Genomic DNA, 20331 nt, shown 5'->3' with positions numbered 1-20331 from the left:
GCTATGGTTGGTAGGGCATTAAAGAGCCAGGGTGATAACGAGAACAGATTGGAATGCTTGCGGGAAGTTATACCTTACTTGGTACTGAGGAGACTGGTCCATGCTTGCTTGGTACCTGGCTTGTGCGTTCCACAGAGAGGGAGCAGCTGTGGTGCTCCTCCACGCTCCGACAGGAGCCTTAGAAAAAGGTTGTTCTGGGTTACGGAGACCGAAAAACTTGAAATTAGGCGCTGGACAGTGGTTCCTTAGTATCCAATGAGTCAATTTCCACACACGTTAGGCGTTTGCAACATTGGTTGAATTATTTTTCCTTCAGTAATTCACATATTGGTTGTCTATATACTTTTATTCCATTAGTGCCGACACGTGTTCCAACCTTTGAGGTCTTTCTCAAGGCAAATGTAGGGTTAGCGTGTTCCCGGATGGTTGAAATTGAAATTCTTATGTTCAGCAATGGTAGAGGGTGACACCTCTTACTCTTGGGTGAGCGTTTGTGTAGTCTCCTGGTCTCATGGTGACCTGCTTCAGTGAGGAAGTGTCCGCACCAATGGAATAAAAGTATATCACATACTCTGTACCACATATGAAGTTTTAGCAAAGAATATGCTGGTCACTAGAGTGACACCCAATGTGTGAATTACTGAAGGAAAAATAAAAAAAAAAAATCAACAAATGTTGCAAACACCTAACGCGTGTGGAAATTGATACTCATTGGATACTCACTAAGGAACCACTGTCCAGTGCCCAATTTCAAGTTTTTTGATCTCAGTAACCCAGAACAACCCTTGCAAACATTGGGACCTTAGGAGTTTGGACCCTTCGAGATCCACCTGACAGGCGGCAGGCAATGTAAAGAAGATAGCAACGCACACAGTAGCGCAAGATCCACAGTCCTAACAAGCTCTCAAACCACTTTAGAAAAAGGGCTTTGGAATGATGGACCGGCTTCTGCCTGCCGGTCGTGTGATTGATTGCAATAAGACGTGAGGAGTCAATCACTGCAGGACGCTGGAGAGTGGGTGGCTGCTCGACGAAATGCAATTATGGAGGCCATCTTGTCAGTGATTCGAATCTTCAGATAACAGAGTAACACAAGGGTTACTAGGCAACAATGGTTTATAGTCATAATTTTGAAACCAATAATGTCGAGTCATTTTTCTGAAAAAAAAAGTCGAATTTTTTTAATGCATTTTTTTTCGAAATGGGGTTCCCCCAACCCCCCCTTTTTTTACCCATTTTTTTATCCCGAACCCCAAAATATATAATTTTAAAAAAACGAATTCCACAATTTTTTTCCGAAAAAATGACCGACCACCGGCAACAATAGCTTGCTGTTGCTTTGGCCTCATCAGTGTGGCAAGCATATGTACAATGCAAAATGAAATGGGTTGTAGTACTTCTCATAAGAAAAAAATGTCATAACGGCTTTTCTTTCGGCTGCGTGTCGGGACACTTACCTTTTCTTTAAAGATGCCGCTATGCTTCTCCTGCAGCCGGCGAATGGAGCTCATGCTTTATGCTGCTATATAAGCTGGGTGAAGCAGAATGTGGAGGAGTACTCCACTTTCTACCGGATACTGCCAGAGCCCAGTACAACCCATTGTCCCCAACATACGCTGGCAAAATACTCACGAGGCCATCAGGCAAGGACCCGGATGGTCCCTCCTTAGACAGCCCACAGCCCTATACGCACAAGCTCCTAGAAGCGGGCCTGGACCCCACTCCATGGACAGATTCCCCATCAACCCTAAATCAAATGAACTTCAGACTAATCAATGTGTGGCAGAAGCATTCCACCTTCGCACTAAAGTAGCCAAAAGCCAACACGTAGCACTTGAGAAAACACAAATAAATGGAACTCTTAAGTGCTTCCGTAAACTAGGGTAAACCTGCCGGGCATCTTTGCCGCAGCAAATTAGCAAAAGAATACAGAAAATAGCACAAACATCTGGCATTTACCAAGTATGTGCTTGGACAGGGGGCAAACACTTGCCTAGTTCTAGCTGGGGCCTTCCTTCGAAACCAGCTTACAAGCTAACCCCATGCAGCTTCACACATTAAGATTTTCCAACAGCTCTGATCCCAGAGGCCCAGTCAGTGACGTGGGTCTCAAGCACAGAAGGCTCATAAATACATGTAAAAGGCAGGGAGTGGCACACAGTGACAACCATGGCATAAAGCTGGCAGGTGCCCAGGACTTGGAGCCAGTGTACATGCCTGCGAAGGAGGGATTTAGAAGCCTGCCAACTCCCTTCTGGTTACTTGGGAGGGGTAAATAGTGCGTTTCCTCGTTACAACCAATTTTTAGAAGACATGTACTAACCCGTGTGAAAACTGGAAGCAGCATCAGGATTCACCAGAAGGAAGAGCAACAGTTAGCGAGAGCCTGATTATCTTTCATGGGGTGTGAGCCCCAGCAAGGGGACCATGCAATATATTCAATGTCAGAGACCACACAAGTCCTTTCCTGAGCCTAGGCCCTCCCTTGTGTGTGGGATGGCCTTGTTACAATCGGATGTGCTGGTCCCAGCCCTCTACAGTGCCACATAAGGGGGCCTTTTCAGAACCTACACCCTGCCCTGGGTCCAGGATGGCCTTATTACAATCCTATTTGCTGTCCAAACCTGGTACAATACCACATAGTGGGTCCATGTACATTTCAAATAGGAAAATGGCTGCCTTTAGCCAAGAGACACTGTTACATGGTTAGTACTGCAAGTGGCTACTGGCGACACACGTTCACCCTGCGGCCACTCAATTTCATACATGACAATAGAAAGCCACATTAACATGCTACAAAATAAACGGTGCCATAGCAGAAGCTGCACAAGATACAAGGGATTGTAAATAGGCCAGGTCTCAGAAAGGAGGCGGGTACCACATAAGGTGTCTTGTGGTAAATTCAAGGTACAAAAGGACAAGGGAAAATCTATGGGGGCAGGATACACAGTCGGGGCTATCCTGTGCACCATTGGTCTCATTTTGAAACTGCCATGAAGTAACTTTATTCATGCCACAAGAGCCAATTGTACTCCAGGCATGCACGCTTGCAGAAAGGCATGGTTACTCTTGAACATAGGCAGAGATGAACGGATTGCAAGTTAATTAATCGCATGTAGCATAACTAGGTAGTGGAATGAGTCCCTTCCTCTGAGCATCAAATTCCAGGCGGTGTTTGCACCCATGCAGGCTTATTTAATGTATAGAGCATGCAACAACTCGCAGGCATCGCAGCGCTGTTACTATGAAACACTTACTTGCAGATACATGGGAAAAGAAAAAAACAGAAGAACAAGCAGTTTAATAGGTAGGGCTTGCAGTCCGAATGGGCATGGGGAGTTGCGGGGAGGGCAGGGTTGTCCAAGGGAGGTGGAAAATATCAGGCAATTGTAAGCCCTCGATTGCCTCTGTATCACATGTCCATGATCATGCAATTGGTGTGCTATAAAATGGGGAATCACTCAAGATACCTCAATTTGGGGATGGGTACAACCCCGAGAAGTCTAATTTAAAATCAATTACCAACAGCCAGGCACTGATTGCACGAGTGAGATACAGGTGTCCATAGGTGGGCATGACTACAGCCTGCCTCAGGAACAGAGGTCTACAACAGAGCTTTCATGAGTGGTGTTTGGGAATCCATCTTGGATTGTCATACAACCGTAGCATTGTGACAGTTTGTAGACCAGGGTTCGAAATTGAGGCGAGTCATTTAGCTCCTGCTTGTAGCCTACCGACCATGGTTAACTTGAAACCAACACTACCCGGAGCTACTTTTGGCTCCCCATGCCAACCGATGCCGGACAAACATCTATGTGATTTTAACTCTGCATTTGGGACCATTTGCACATTAGTACACATTATACAACGTCTAAAGCATAAGGGGTCATAAATAATGCTCAAAATTTTATATTTGCATCTTATGAGGAAGTTAGATTGGTGCAAGGTTTTGCACTGGCTTCTCGTTCCCCATTGGAAGCTCCTGGTCACTGGTTAATACTGGATTCCCACGACCAGCTTTCAGCTCCTGCATTTGCAATATAAATGTTGACCCCTTCAGACAATATTACGCCCAGGAGAAACACCACAACACTCCCCCTACCACCCAGGTTGCTCCTCCACTGCCATTACACACTGCACTCCCCTCTCCATAATCATTTGATCATTGCAATTTAACATTAAGGATTTAAAATTAGTCTACCGCAATATTACAAAAAGGAAGGTATGTCATTAACTAATGTTTATATGAATTGTCTAAATGATAGGCACTTGCCGTTGCAAAGATTCTATTGCTTCTATGTAATTTATTTTTCCCAAAACTTCGCTCTTGCTTGAAATTGTAGCTTTTTTACGTAACCAAAAACCGAACAATGGTAACTTGGAGATGCAATTGTAACACTAAGCAAATCGTGAGGGTACATGCGCGTGTGAATTCAATATCTACAGTAGCAACAAGGTAAACAGTTTCACTAAACACAATCCTAACTGTTGCCAATGTTAATGCTGGTTTTCTATCATTACAGATAACTTTTTTTTTATATAACAACGCACATAATTGCTCCTGTACACCGCATTAAGTAATTAAAATCAACTCAAGCGCATTCCCCCCTCAGCATTCACACCATCCATTTTTATAACTCCCGGCCCCTTTGCTAAAGTGCAGCAGCAAACATTATGGGGTTATATGGTAAAGCTTATTTGGGTACGACATCCTTTTTTGCAGGGTTTTTTACAGCAGATCTTTTTCACGAAAAAAAACGTACATTTTGAGTGGGGGGGGGGGTTTAGAAAACTATATGAGGTGCGTGTTCGAGAATAGCAAAAAAATTAAGGGGATGGGAACCCCCCCAAAAATAATAAATCAAATTTGTTTTCCTCATTAAAAAATCTGCAGTAAAACACCAGCAAACAAAAAATCCTGCAATGAAATGACATGGAACAGTTTATTTGTATGGCGCCTATACACAAGCATGTGTTTAAAAGCGCTCAAGGAAGGAGGGGGACAAGGGGAAAAAGGGTTCAGAGCTCTTGAAATTCTGAAATGATACAGGTGCATATCGAGATAACAGCAATACGGTCCAACGACGATTCTGCAGTTTGTCAAGTGCACAAGGCGCCACCATGCAGGGAGGGAAAGACGAGGGGAAAACAATCTTCAGGCATAGTACAGATCAGATTGCGCAAGTGCACAGACTGTTACGGGGGAGGTGACGGGGACAAGTGCAGGGGGGAGTCCAAGTGTGCTCAGTTGGTGAAGGCTGGGGTAAGTGCAGAGAGATGACCTCTCTTGGGCCGTTGACCAAGTGCAGTGGTGTTGAGGCTAGTACAAGGCCCGAAGGCAAGTGCGAGAGGACTGTTTGAGGGTTCCAGTGGGCACAAAAGTGATGGGTGGAAGGTTTTGAATGAATCTGAACCACTGGCATTGCTCTTGGCAACCTTCCACACCACCGTTTTTTAGCCCGTCTGCGCCATTGCAAAAGGGGTCCAGCCATATGCAAATCAGTCAGGTACTGCCACCAATGGTAGCAGCCCAGCCCGAACTGCTAGGCCAGGTCCCCTCTGCACAGACACACAAGCAACCCCAGACATGTTTCGGCCTTGTTGGGCCTCCTCAGTGAGGTGCAGCTGGGTTCCATATGGCTCTGCGATCAAGGGACCCACGCCTGGGCATACCCTCTCTCCCAGAGCAATTCCAGTGGTTAAAATGTATTCTAAACCTTCCAGCCATCACCTCTTTGTTTTTGCTTTGTCACCCTGAGTGGGACGGGTATGCCCAGACGTTGGTCCCGTGCCTGCTGGGCCTAGGGACCCAAACTACTCCTCACTGATGAGGCCCAAAACGCTGAAACATGTCTGGGGATGCTTGTGGTCTCGTGCAGAAGGGATGATACCTAGCAGTTCGGGTTGGACTGCCCCTTTTGGGGTGGGACTAAGCCTGATTTGCATATGGTCTTTCCCCTTCTGTAATGGCAGGCGAAGAACGATGGTCTGGAGGGTTGCCCAGAGCAATGCCAGTGGTTAAGATTAATTCTAAACCTTCCAGCCATCACCACTTTGTTTTTGAGGGTTCCAGTGACCTGCGAGACTGAGATAACACTAGGCAGCCAGTCAGCAAGCTGTACGGAAAAGGAGGGAGAGAGTGATCGTGGAGAGAAAGGTTAGCACGGTAGAGGGAGAGAGGAGAAGAGGAAGGCCTTAAGGAGTTTGCAGAACTTAAGGAGATTGGGCTCAAGACAGAGGGAGGCCCCTGCTGAGGATAAAGATCTGCCTCCAAATCTCTGCTTGGAGAAGCTGCTCACTCTTAGATGGTTTGAGGTAGAGGAGGGGAGGGTTCGGGAAGGACAGCATTTAGGAAGGCACTGTTGCAGATAGGTAGGTCCCAGGCCACAGAAAGCCCTATGGACAATGCAGAGGATTTTGAACTTGACCCTTGCAGCCACAGGGAACCAGTGGAGGGATTTCAGCACTGGAGAGATGCGGTCCCTAAGCTTGAAGCCAAGGATAAGTCTTGCGGTTCTGTTCTGGATGAGTTTCAGAGGGCACAGAGCAGAGGCAGGGAGGTTAAGGAAGAGGCTGTTGCAGTAGTCCAGCCTTGAAAGAACCAGGGCTCTGGTGATAGTGAGCTGCTAGGGGAAGGTGAGAAAAGGAAGAGTACCTCTGAGGAGGTGCAGCTGGTAGTTTGACTTCTTAGAGATGTCCAAAATGTAAGGAGATGTCCAAAATGTAAGGAGAGAGTGGAGTTGAAGATGACCAAGGTTTTTTGCCTCACAGGTGGGTGCGGGCGCAGGGCCAAGAGAGGCCAGCCAGAGAGTGCAGGAGTCCCAATGTGAGTGATCTCAGTCTTACTGGCGTTGAGGCAGAGGTCATTTGCGGTACACCATGACTGAATTGCGGACAGGCAGATATGAGCGAGGTAGACGAGGTGGTTAAGGGTAGCCTGAAAGACGCGTGTCATCCGCATAACATTGGAAGTTAGAGATGAAAGTGGCAGTCACACGTGGCAAGACAGCCATGTAGACATTCAAGAACCAGGGGGACAGGCTAGAGCCCTGGGGAACGCGGAGGTTGAATGGTAGAGAGAAAGGACCCTAGTTCCATCTGGGATGGGTGGTCGGAAAAGGGAGGTTAACCACGTTAGAGCCTGCGATTCCCAGGGTGTCATGGAGACTTGCGATCAGGGTGTTGTGGTTTACTGTATCAAAGGCAGAGGAGAGGTCTAGAAGAATGACGAGTGAGGGAGAATTAGTGTCGAGATTTGAGAGCAGATCTTCACGGGTGTTCAGAGCAGTTTCCGTGCCTCTGGCTGCTCTAAACCCAGACTGAGTGTCGTGGAGGCAACCAGCAGATTAAGTATGGAGGGTGAGCCGAGAGATGGCCAACTTCTCCACAAGTTTATTTATTTATATTTGTATAGCGCACTTGGAGCCCAGGGGCATCAATGAGCTGTTACAAGTAGATGTAGAATTTTTTATTCAATTTGCCCAGGAATGGGGTGATAGAGGGCAGAAGTTTGCCGGAATGGAGGGGTCGGCGGAGGGTTTCTTAAGCAGAGGGTGCATAAGGGAGTGCTTAAGAAAATTTGAAAAACTCCAGTGGCAAAAGAGGTTGCAGACATCAGCCAAGGCTGGAACGAGAGAGTCAATGCCCTTAATGGTTTTGGAGGGGAAGAGGTCCACCTGTTTAGATGACGCCATCATAGACTGGATTTTTCTGGCAACCTCATCAGGTGTGACAGAGTGAGAGCGGAAAGGAGACGTGGTGGAGGTGCCAAGGGAGGCTCCAGGGGTGTGGGTGTTAGATGTGGTGTGGAAGTGAGAGAGGAAAGGATGCTTTGGGTTTTTGCAGTGAAGTGTAAGGCCAGGGCTGTGCACAGGTCCTGGGTGGGCGTGACAGCGGAGGAGGCTGCTGCAGGATTGACCAGTTCCTTACAGACTTTGAAATGTGCCGCTGTGTAGTTTGATGCAGCGGAGACATGGGCTTGAATAAACATTTTCTTGGTGTGGATACAGAGTCGATATTGCCTTTGAAGGAGGCGCCAGGCCAGTTTGTCAGAGGGTACGCCTGATGAATTTCATTTCTGCTCAGCTGCCCTACACTCGTTTAAGGGCAGCCAGATCAGAGTCGTACCAGGAGTTGCACTTTTTGGAAGGCTTCAGTCAGACCCGCATGACAGGGACAAGAGTATCAAGGGTGTTTGTGATAAAGAGATAGAAGTTAGCGAGGGCTGTGTCAGGTTGGGAGTCAGCTGCAGGAGTAGGAAGGGAGGAGTAGGCGGAGGCTAAAAAGGTAGCCACTGTCACTTTTCATGGTCTGGTGACTATGAAACCGAGTGGTTGCACTGAGTGTGCCAGTGCAAGAGGAGAGCTTCAAGTGAGAAGGGAGTGGTCTGTCCAAGAGAGAGGGATGTCAGATGAGGGCATCCAAAGTGTGGCCCGCTATGTGCGTAGGGCTACAGGATAAGAGAGACGGAGAGAGAGAGTCAGGCGAGTCCAGAGGGATGTGCCAGGTCAGCTCATTCTGAGTGGAAGAGCATGGACTGTCCCGGTGGTCAGAGAGAATTTAGGAGAGAGGCAGAGCCTGCAGACTAGGCATTTGAAGGAGGGAGGGGTGGTATTGTACAATCGAAAAAAAATAGTTCAAACCTTTGGTGGCAGCATTGCAGATAAGTAAAAAAAAAATAAAAAAAATAATGCACACCCGCGAAAAAACAAAAGGGGGTTGTGGGGTTTCCCCTGCAACACCCAGCTCACTATACTTCACAGTAAAACCCCTGCAGCCCCCGTAGTATGCAAGTGCATTTGCAAACCTTTGCTAGTTTGCACCTTTCTCATGCAAACTTTCCGGCCGCGGCAAAATCAGCAGCGGTCGGACCACTTAGAACCATGGGGATGATGGACACAGGTACACAGTCTGGGAAGATCAACACCTCACCCCCCCCCCACACATCTTCCCCAATCCCTTGGGACTGGGCACAGAGGCTCTTGTATCCTTCAGATAGTAGTATGTCATAGCTTGTGACAGAGCTGTCCCTGAACCATGTCTCCGTGATGGCGAGCACATTAAGATCCATGCATTCAAGGTGGTTGCAGATGTCAGACGAGTGTGACAGCGGAGCAAGAGTTTAGCGCGGCAATATGGAGCAGATTGCCATCTTTGAAGGGCTTCTGCAGGGGGAGGGAGGGGAAGGGTGCAGGGGACAGTGGCAGGAGAGCCAGGGGGATAGTGGCAGTTCGCAGAGGTACCAGGCAAGGCAAGGGCACCTGTGCAGAGGAGGGAGGCACAGTGGGCACGGGAGCCTATGCCGAGGAGGGAGGCACAGGAGCCTGTGCTGATGAGGAAGTAGGTGCAGTAGGCAAGAGAGACTGCAGAGGAGGAGGGAGGTACAGTGGGTACGGGAACCTGTACCAAGGATGAAATAGGTGCAGTAGGCAAGGGGGTCTGCAGAGGAGGGAGGCCCAGTGTGCAAGGGAGCCTGGCCAGAGGGAGAGGTAACGTTAGAGAGGCGAGGGAGGAGCCCATCAGAGAGAAGGTGGTTGGGTTGAGGACCCTGAACCATGATGGTTCCATTGCAATAGACATCAATGAGGACTCTGGAAATGGCAAAGAGGTCAAGGAGAACCTCCCAGCGAGTGCCACCATTAATGGAAGAGGCGATAGGGGAGAGAAAGCTGACCATGTAGCGAGCACATAGATCAGGCGAGTTTTGTCCCAGGTCGGCTGAATTGCAAAATCATACCCACATTGGCTCCAGAGCTTGAGTGCGGCTCAACCATTTGCACATGTGCTCCAGCGCTGGTAGAGTGCCTCAATCATTTGCACACACTCTAGTGCCTCCTTAAGTTGCCCTGGGTTGTGGCTATTCCCTAGCGCTTCTGAACTTAACATCCAATATGCCCTGTCCCAGATGAGAGTGGGGACTGATGGGAGCTACCATGCGACAAGTAGCCTGTACGATCCTGGTATAGCACTCACACGGACTGCAAGTGGAAGCTGGGTACACAGGCATTTTTTCACCTCACCGCAAGCACAGATCAAAATAAGAATTTGATTAGCAGGAGCAAAAAGCAGCTCCTGTGTATCTGACGGTCCATTTCGATTTTTGCAGATCACCTAACAAAAAAATATTTATTTTTTTCAGCCGATTTTAGTCAACCTACAAAATTGACATTTGTTGTCCCCCCCCCCACTTCACAGATTTACTCCAAATCAGGGGGTTTCACCCCTGAACCTCACACTCAGCCCCCGCCACCTCCCTCCCAAGACTCCCATGCCCATCAAAAAACACGAACACCCAAAACACACATCAATGTAGCCGTTCTCCGTTGAGGCCGTTTCTGGGTGTTAGCGTGCCCGTCAGCCCCTGCACGCACTGGTGTGCGTCACAGGGGCTGACAGTTCGATTTAGAAAGACAGATCTGTGCGCCTACAGAGCGTTCTTTCTAAACCCTCTTGACCGAATACCTATCTGACATCAGCCAGTAAGCAGGCGCTTTTGTATAGCATATCCAAAATTAACCTCTCACATGAGATGCAAACTATAACTTTAAAGGAATTTTTTTTTAAAGCAGTGTCGCATAGCAATTTGGAATGCAATTCTATATGTTTGCTAATAAAATTGACACTTGTGTAGGAAACCCATCTAGAAAGTAACCCTGTTCAATGAAAGCACAGCTCACCCCAAATGCCTCTCTGGCTCCCTTTTTTATTTGTTCAGACAAGTTCAAATGGGCTAATGGAGAGAGTGCAGCAGTAGTCATCTCTTTCACTCTTATCTCCTTTAGTGCGGAGGACGAATAGGATTGTCCTGGATGCATGGGAATGTTCATTGTGTCCACATTCATTAGCAGTTAAGTGGTTAAGTGACAAAGGCCTGTGGGAGTGCTAGGGAAGGTTGGTCTCCGTTTTAAACAATTAAAATCCAGAAGTAATCTGGATTAATCTTTTATTAAGTTAACTATATCCTGTTTGGCAATACCAATGTGAACTTTTATCAACAGTCAAGCAATTCCATTCCTAAAAATATATCTAAAACCACAGTGTAAACTTCATTTTGTTGGGAAAAATGCATCACATGAGTGAACACTTATGAAAATGTGCATGATCATACGGCCAAATGCTTTTGATGGCAGACCTAGTTCTGTGATCTGCTCTGGTTGCATACATATGTGCAATTGGTGCTCAACCCATGAGTCGTTTCATACCTTATGCCCTGAATGTGAGGTACCTGTAAACTACAATATTGCGCCGAGTTCTCTGCCTGCTATGTCAGACTCTGCTTAGCCTCTTACATCATGCATACACAAGTAGAATTAGATGTTATGCGAAGTAGTGATCAATAGTTCCATTCAGTATTTAGATCTACAGCAATACCATACACTGTTAAGTCTCCACAGCTCACTATGATTGCATTATATAATAGCACCTGCAGGCGAGAGTTAGCCAAATCTTTTCAGAGCCTTTTTATCATATCCATTTAATCCACTCATTCAGTCAACCTATTTTACAGACATTCATCCAGGGCTCACAAACTCCTGTATGGGAAGACAGGTCTTTAGGACCTCCCTCCCCAACATTCCCCACCTCCGTGAGGTGCGTGAGCGCCCCCCCCCCATGCACCTGGCCCGGGAGGCAGGATGGCTGCTGATCGACACAAGGCCTCACGACCCGTACCATAGACACCATTTTGAAAATGCCAAGACTCCATTTTAGATGTACAAACCAAACCCCAAGTGACAGCCTACATGCGAAAGCTGTAGCTGTGCCTCTGCTCACAGGGAGCCATGCACTTAGACCCGCTCCTCCACCCCATGGCAGATCCGCTGAAGGCCCGCTCTCACGAGCCACCAGACACGAACAAGTATCAGAACAAACACTATCATTTACCTTCTGCAGTAGATCACTGTCCTAGAAGTGACCTGACTTGCTGCTCAAGTCTGGAAAACAACAAGAACCATCCCAAACAAACAAGTCTTGACCCTGCATCTAACCCCAAATATTTAATATATATGGTGTCAATAACCTTCCTCCATGAACTCCTGCCCACTGCAAAATACCATGTGCCTTGAAGGTTTAATGAAAGGGCTTGATAGATTCAGCCTTATGCCAACTAATGATTGCTGCTATTGTACAAAGGATAAAGCGAAAAGCGTTACAGAGAATACTGGTGTGTAATGTAGTGAAATACGGTTTAAAAAGTAACAGCCGTCAAGGGCATTGAGCCGGTTTTTGCTATGAACAAGAATGTAAACATATTGCTTCTCTGATCCTGCATATACAATCCAACCTGACGCTACCTCACATTATTTGTTTGCATGTCCTATGAATTATCAACATGTGTTCAACTAACGTTATGTAATACATGTGTCGCTGCCCGTCCCCCATTGTTACGTATGAAGCAGTAAACGAATTTGTAAAGGATAGAAACATGTAATCATCTTAATGCTACGAACTGTAGTAACCGTCTCCCCTTATGGTATATTGTGTAGTCCAGGCACAGAATCGCTTAGAGCTACAAGGCCATCTCCCCCTCCTCCCGCCAAGGCCCACCAGGGCTTGCTTGTGTTCGAACAGCACAGCCCCACCTCCCCACTGGACCCGCTTTAAGTATTTGCCTCGCCCATGTCAGAGGCCGCCGTAGTTTGGCCAATGAATTATGTACAACCTGGTCCTAAATCCCACACCTTGAGGGGCCAGAGATGTGCCCTTAATAATCCAATAGTACTCCAGTTCACCCCAAATTAATGGGCCATAGAGACAGTTATTCACCCCTGTACTAACATATCGTACAGTAATCTCTCACCACATCAACAGAATAGAATGACAAGGCAGCTCACCCCATGCCCTCTGACGAGACACCTGGATTTATGGCACCTGGTCATTGGGTCAAGAGTAATTGTACATTGATGTATTGTGAAGCTTCATATTGCATGCCGTCTCCGTCTGTCTTGTGATCTTAGCTTTACCTATTGTAGAATTTGCAGGACAACCAGAGTCGTATAAGGTGATGTGTGTGTGGCCACAAGGGCAAAGTACAGCCGCCAATCATCGACAGACCACATCCGGCCTGGCAGCTCCACCCCGACGAGCCCAGCTGACCTGTCCGCCCCACGTTGGCACCATGCAGATGTCCACCAATCCTGGAGCAGCTCATCGATACACCACCTATAGCTTAGTCAACTCCACCCAATCCCCGAGACTTTTGTGCCCCCTATAGTTTACAGAATTTATGACGTAGTTTTGTAATAAATACAACTGTTTTTGCTATTGTCAGACATAGCGCTCTCTGAGCTTGCAGTCCTTTGCATGCCCTATATTGTTTATATAGGGTTTATTAATTATATAAAAACCCTTTTTACACCACCCGCACTTGGTCCTAGTCTCATTCCCTCCTGGGGTGTGTCCTTTATTGCCCCTCATTGTGGGGAGGTTACTGCCTTATGGAGGACGCTTGCTTTCACTACTTGCCCACTCGCAGTTTTTTTTACAAAGGTAGAGTACAATTTGCAGTGGATGTTTGAAACCTTTATCATGGTTTGAAATGGAGTGGAGTTGTGAACTATGTTGTGAGCTCCCGCTTCTTGCATAGTAGAGCCTGGTTAGCTTTAATCCAACAGCTATCGGGAGCTATTTTTAGCTCTTAGGGCCAATTGTAAATGTGACATTAACTTTGAGAATTTTAATAAAGAAGAATGAGAACACATCTAATATACCTTTGAACACAATGATTCATACAAATGGAGAAGTTAAAGGAGCATCTCTGGTAACTTCTGGTTCCTCTGTGATCGCTCCTGCATACAGGGCGATGCCCGACACCAGGAGCTGGTTTTAGCTCCTGCTCATCGAATCTCAATTTCAAACCCCGTTTATGTAATCTTTAACTTTGTTTCTAGTAAACGTCACATAAAAGTTTGTGTTCATGGCTGGCATAAGGACGGCAGCAGTGTGACAAGCAAAGTGAGTTTGTGGTGACATGCACCATTTTACAGACACATTTACATTTTTTGTCACCCGATGCTATGGATCAAGTGTATTTCTCTTAGGTCGAGTAGGTAAACTAAGTTACTTGACCTGCAGGGTTAGTGGGATATTAAACAATTGGCAAGGCCCAATTTCTCACTAATGTCTTTCTTCAGCAGGACACAAACATGCTGTATTGTTGCTCCTTTTATGTTTTGTGTCCAAATAACTTCTGGCCACAATAAAAATATGATTACAACATTGCTATGAAGACATTTCTAATTAAACTCTGCAAATCAATTTTTCGAAGCTCATTTTTGCCTTCAACATTTTGTCAATTACATAGGACTCATTTTGATTTAAAATGTCTTCTGGGTGGGGCGGGGGTCTTCATTCTCATTTACGCAAACTCCCAAATGCACAGGGTTCATATCATTTAGATATATTTGTATGGCACCAGTTGGGCCTTTAAACCAAATGTAGCTCCTGGTAGTTGGTGTCAAGCCACCTAGGCTCTCCTGGCCCATAGGCAGTATGTAAATAGCCCCCAGTAATTTTGAACCCTGCACATGTACACAACACATGAAAATCTCAGTCACGAATGCCAAATGGAAATTTTGCAGGCAAATATTTTCTCATAGTTCAGTATGGGCCTTGCTTTACTAACAGTAATGCTAGTCTAGTCTACCTTGCTGCCTGCTCCACCCCCAGAGCTAGTATGTTTGCCAAGATTTGGGAAGACAACCTTAAAAAAGTGCAGCTTTCTTCAGAAGGGAAGGTCGTCACACACCGCCTAACAGGTGCACGCCATAGATAGCTCTAGGCTCAAGGGCAGGCATCCATCCAAGGGAAGCCACGCCTGCTCGAGTTCTCTGCATGGCTGCAGGGAATCCAGCAGCAGTCTGTATGCTTCTAGAATCTATTTCAGAGACAAGACATCAATTACTGCAATTGGCCACGTGACGGCAGCAAGAGCTGTTTGCTTGGCGCTCCCTGACATACTTTCCCCTTAAAGACGGCAAGTGTATGCATGCCCCCTCCCACACAAACATGTGCTTCAGTTAGAAACTGCTAAAGAGACTGGCTCGGCGTGTGGGTGTTGCATGCACACATCAGCCCCCAGGCTCAAGGACGCATTGGATAGGTTGACCAGACCATCCTGGCTTTGCCGGCACTGTCGCAGATGTGGGGCCCCATTTTAATTTTTTCTAAAGCCAGGGTGGCTATTGGCAGAATCACAGGTGCGACTGTAAAAGTCCATTAGCGACAGCCTCGAACTCACAACCTTTTGGTTAGCAGTAACGTGCATTGATGATCATGCCACAGAGACTGAATATGTAAGGGCTTTGTTGTTATTAGCATGCTTACAGTCACAATCAAGTCTTTACAGTTTATACGAAACCCCCACTTCCTCAGCCCCCTCATTAGCTCACTACTGTTGGGTATTCAAGTTAGTGTCTTTCAAAGTGAAGTCATTTTTTTGTAGATATCCAGTCCAGGTTTTTTATTTTTTTAAGTCTGGTTACCCTAACATTGGAGGCTTGAGTTATCACAACAAACATTGAATTGATTATTTCTATCGTGCTCGTATACAAGTGAGCGCAACAGGGCAAGGGAGGGGAGGGGAAAAGGGGAGACAAAACAACGACCTCACTAGGCCCAGGGGCATTGAGAACGCCCAAGTGCATGGACGAGGGGAAAAGTCCATGGAAGTTGTGGGGAGAGTGGGTACTCTCGCATAAAACAGTTGAAATAAAATAGGTAATAAAGATTGGAGCTAACATGCTGAGCTACTGGAAGAGGTGGCCATGGCACGGTTTAGTACATGCCATCGCACAAAGGAAGGCAGACATGAACCCGGGGAGAACCCCAAAAGCACCACTTCCCAGAAAGACTACGTTGGGAATTGGAGGAGAGGGGGTGCCCAGAAGAGAGAACCTGTGAATGAAGGGGTGAGCAGCAGCAGGGAGGACATGGTGGGGTGGAACAGGAACACAGAGCGCAAAGGGGCGGCCAGCAGAGAGAAACGGTGATGGGAACCCCCAGCAGAGGCCACAAACAACGGTGCTACTTTGCAGATACTTCCATGTGGCAGCATGCTTCACATTCAAGGGAGCCACTGCTTATTTATGAGTAATCATCCGCCCCACAAGAAGGGTATCGCAGACGAAGCATATACAAGAATGTTGGAATGCAGAAATGCAACCACCCCAAAATCCCAGTTATACGATAGAAGTTAAAAGTCAAACCGGGTTCAACATTCAAAGAGGTCATTAAAGCGCCACATGATGGTCAGCAGACAGGTTGCCTGGTGTACCCCTCCCAACCTTCGAACAGGGGCCAACTTTTCCCCACTGCCCCCTCCTCCAGAGACCGGGTTCAAAAAAACCCTATCCCCCTTGTCTTCACAGAGACAGAGGCTAACACTTCCCCCGTTCCCTCAGAGACATGGGCGCAACCCGCCCTGCGCCCAGAATCATGGGCACACACCCGCTCCAGACAACCCCCCTTGCTGTGCCAGAGAACGGGGTTAACACTTCCCCCAAGCTCCTCAGAGCCTGGGGTTAGCACTGCCACCCAGATCCTGGGGTTAAATCTCCACCCACCTGCTCCCCAGCGCCACGGGTTAATCTCCCCAACCTTCTCCCTAGCGCAAGGTTAAACCACCCCCGTCTGCTCCTCAAAGCCTGGGGTTAGCACTTTTCCAAAATCTCCCCCGCCTGCTCCCCAGAGCCATGGCTCAACCGCCCCCTCCTTTCCCCAGAGACAGGGTTTAAACCTCCCCATCATCTGCTCACCAGAGATTGTGGGTAAATATCTGCCTGCTCCGCAGAGCCAGGGGCCACATCTACCCCACCTTCCCCCCAGAGAGGGGGATTAAACCCCCCTTGCTCCCCAGAGACTGGGGTTAAATCGCCCCTCACTTGCTCCCCAGTGCCAGGGGTCAAATCTCCCCCGCCTGGTGTAGGGATTAAATCTGCCTCGCCTGCTCCCCAGTGTCAAGCGTTACATCCCCCCCGCTTTATCTCCCCAGAACGAGGGGGTTACATGTCCCCCACCTGCTCCCCAATGTCAGGGGTTACATCTCCACTCCCCTCCCCAATGTCAGGGGTTCCACCCCCCCCCCCTTACTCCCCAGTGTCAGGTGAATACATCTCCACCAGCTGCTCCCCAGTGTCAGGGGGCTAAATCCCCCCCCAGCTGCTCCCCAGTGTCAGGGGGGTAAATCTCCACCACCTGCTCCCCAGTGTCAGGGGGTTTAAATCTCCCCCAGCTGCCCCTGTGTGTCAGGTGGGTTAAATCTCCCCCAGCTGCTTCCCAGAGTCAGGGGGGTTAAATCTCCCCCAGCTGCTCCCCAGTGTCGGGGGGGGGGGTTAAATCTCCCCCAGCTGCTCCCCAGTGTCAGGGGGGGGGTTAAATCTCCCCCACCTGCTCCCCAGAGCCAGGGGGGTTAAATCTCCCCCAGCTGCATCCCAGAGTCAGGGGGGTTAAATCTCCCCCAGCTGCTCCCCAGTGTCAGGGGGGTTAAATCTCCCCCAGCTGCTCCCCAGTGTCAGGGGGGTTAAATCTCCCCCAGCTGCTCCCCAGTGTCAGGGGGGTTAAATCTCCCCCAGCTGCTCCCCAGTGTCAGGGGGTGAACCTCACCCACCTGCTCTCCAGCATCAGGGGTTAAATCTCTCCCCCCCAGTTCAAGGGGTTAAATCTCAGCCTCCCATTCTCCCCAGTATCAGGGGTTACATCTCCCCCTCCCCCGCCCGCTCCCCAGTGCCGGGGTGAAATCTCCCCGCAGTGTCCGCTGTCACCGGTAGAGGTCACCGCGGCCCCGTGCACGCCGGCCCGCAGGTCGCTTTCCTGCGCCCCGCTCCATTACCTGAGTCCCCTTGCCTGCGCCGGGCGGCCCCAGCAGGATGGCCCTAATGCCCTCCCGCACCGAGTCCTGGAGCCGCTCCGAAGGGGTCGCGTTGGGGGCCATGGCGGAGCGAGAGGCGTGGAGGCTGCGGGGAGGCAGCGAGGGCAGACGCACGGCACGCACGCACGTACGTACGTACGCACTGTACGTACGCACGCAGGCGCACAGGCACGCGGCACCCACGCACGCACGCAGGCGCACAGGCACGCGGCCTGACTCCGACGCCATCTTGAAGTGGGCGACAGGCAGGGATTCCTTACTTCATAATACAAGGCTGCCCTGCCTGTGCATGAAGCTTGCTTTGGCAATCGCAGGGGGAATTATCACGCTGCATAACCATAAAAGAAGCTTAGTCAAGACCAGGGCTTTCACACCTAGTTCAGGAGTAACATAGGCGCTTTCACAATATGAGCGCTTTCCTACATACATGCCAACCCTCCCAATTCTGGTGGGAGACTCACGATTTTTCAGTGAAAAATAATGCTATTGTTCACGTTCTCCCGCCTCAAGTAATTCTAGCCCCAGTTCATTCCTAAGAGAAAATGTACATCTCCCTTTTTCTCGGACGAAATCTCCCATCTCCCGATTTCTCTGTCAACATCTCACTGGAATGTTGCCATGTATCATAGCTCTCAACTATTTGTGTCGAAAAGGCGGGTGAAATCACCCGATTTTGTTTTTGGCGGGTGAGACGCCCATTGAAATGAATGGGCGTGCAGGAGGCTTGGCGGGTGAGTCAGCTGTTTACAAGGCGGGTGACACCCGCCAAAAGCGTGTGAGTTGAGAGCTATGCATGTATGTTCCTCTAGGACCGAGTCATAGAGCAAGACACTGCTGGTATGCAAATTAACCGAAAAGCTTACACTTGTCTCTATATGAGATGATTGTGGTGTTGTGAACTGTGGTGTGTTAACTGAGAGGCTATTCTTACTTTTACATTGAATCGATTATTTTGCTGTATTAAAACAAAAAAACACCATAATATTGATCATACCTCTCAACCTTTTCTCTTTCCAAGGTGGGTGAAAAAAGAAGATTTCCCATTTGGTGGTGAGAGCCCATTGAATAGTATGAGCAGATTAAGGGCCGGTAAATGAACGGATTCCATGGCGGGTGACACCCGCCAAAAGCATGTGAGTTGAGAGCTACGTATTGATGGTTTGTGGTAAAGGGATGTCATAGGACAGCTGAATTTGCAAACAAGCAGAGTGGAACAAAACAAGACCATTAATGGAAATGCTCCTACAAAGCTGTCAAATGTTCTGTTTTCAAACAAGTTTATTGGCACACTTCTCAGACAAAGAAAAGCCTGAATGAGGGTCAAGTTGCAGCTGCATATAAAACATAGTGCAAAGAAGACAGGGTGTAAAGAACAGCAGCTCGTATTGCAGCCAGAAACAGAGAAAGCCCCCAAAAAGTATTAAAGTGAAACAGAGAAGAAATTCAACATTGTGAGTAAAATAGGGGACATTGTAGTGTGCCTTTTTAAGTGCTGGTTTTACACATGTGGTCATGTGTTTGCTCATCCAATAAAGGTGGGCCCCTGCTGCGCATGCGTCAGTTGGAGTAGGGGACCCATTATGACTACACCAGTGTCTGTGTCGTCCTTCATTGCTCTGGGCCTGACCTGGACCATGCCCTTCATTACATTGGCTACAAGGCGGGTGATCCTGTGTGTGTCGGCAGTTTGTTCCTGCCCGCGGCAGGTATCTGGTTTGCCGTCCCGCTCCTGCAGCCTTGTGCCTCCTCCCCCACCTCCTCTGCATCGTGGCCTGGGCCGCTAGCAGTACCAGACGCCGGAGGTACCTAGGGGAGGGGCACATCACCCTGCTCCAGTCCCCGGAGCAAGGATTTAAAAATAAATTATTGAAACAAGAAAACCACAGGGAGGAAAGAGACATATACAGGTCCCTAGGCCCTCTCCAACATATGTTCTGTGGTGCGCGCATCAAGCGGCACCCAACTTCATTCTGAGGGATAGCTCTGCAACCAGCACCACGTGCTGACAGCGTTCTTCTGAGGGGCGGCCCCTCCAACAGCACCATGTGCCACAGGCAGCTTGCTGGGGACAGTATCTCCTTCGGCACCACGTGCTAATACCACAGTGTGGGTTGCAGCTCCTAAAGGAGCGCTTGTGCACCCAAGCTGACTGCCACCACCCTGGAAGGTGGCAGTGGACAGGGTCTCACATGGTTGCAGCTGCTGAGGTGCGTGTCTATGTGCCCTTGGCCCCACATTTGATTTTTCCCAGTGCATCTCTCGCCCAAGGAACCCCTGGGCCAACTCCAGCCAGGGACCACCACAGCAGTGCATCATGGTGAAGGAACACGAGGCACCTGCGGCTCCCACAATACTGCAGTCATCAGCGCATCTCGCCCCATTGCAAGAATTTGACATTACGGGGGCCCATCGTCGAAGGGTCCCAGATGGATTGCGTGGGTGAAGAGACTGGACATGTTCTTCAA

At 48.6% G+C, this 20331-nt stretch overlaps 1 protein-coding gene across 2 annotated transcripts in view; it reads right to left on the bottom strand.

Annotated features, from left to right (window-relative positions):
• The window catches only part of AK2 (adenylate kinase 2), a 45945-nt gene extending 27940 nt beyond the window's left edge, over positions 1-18005 (bottom strand). Inside the window, exon 1 of one of the 2 annotated variants that reach the window (XM_069622448.1) lies at positions 17828-18005. In XM_069622448.1, coding sequence (XP_069478549.1) covers positions 17828-17929 — 102 coding nt within the window. In that variant the 5' untranslated portion in view covers positions 17930-18005. The remainder of the gene's footprint in view (positions 1-17827) is intronic. The other variant, XM_069622447.1, reaches the window with a different exon arrangement.
• Between the last annotated feature and the right edge of the window lie 2326 nt (positions 18006-20331).

This window comes from Ambystoma mexicanum, chromosome 11, assembly GCF_040938575.1.
Source record: "Ambystoma mexicanum isolate Mex_15411 chromosome 11, UKY_AmexF1_1, whole genome shotgun sequence".
NCBI classification, from domain to species: domain Eukaryota; kingdom Metazoa; phylum Chordata; class Amphibia; order Caudata; family Ambystomatidae; genus Ambystoma; species Ambystoma mexicanum.
This window is presented reverse-complemented; position numbering and strand designations above follow the sequence as displayed.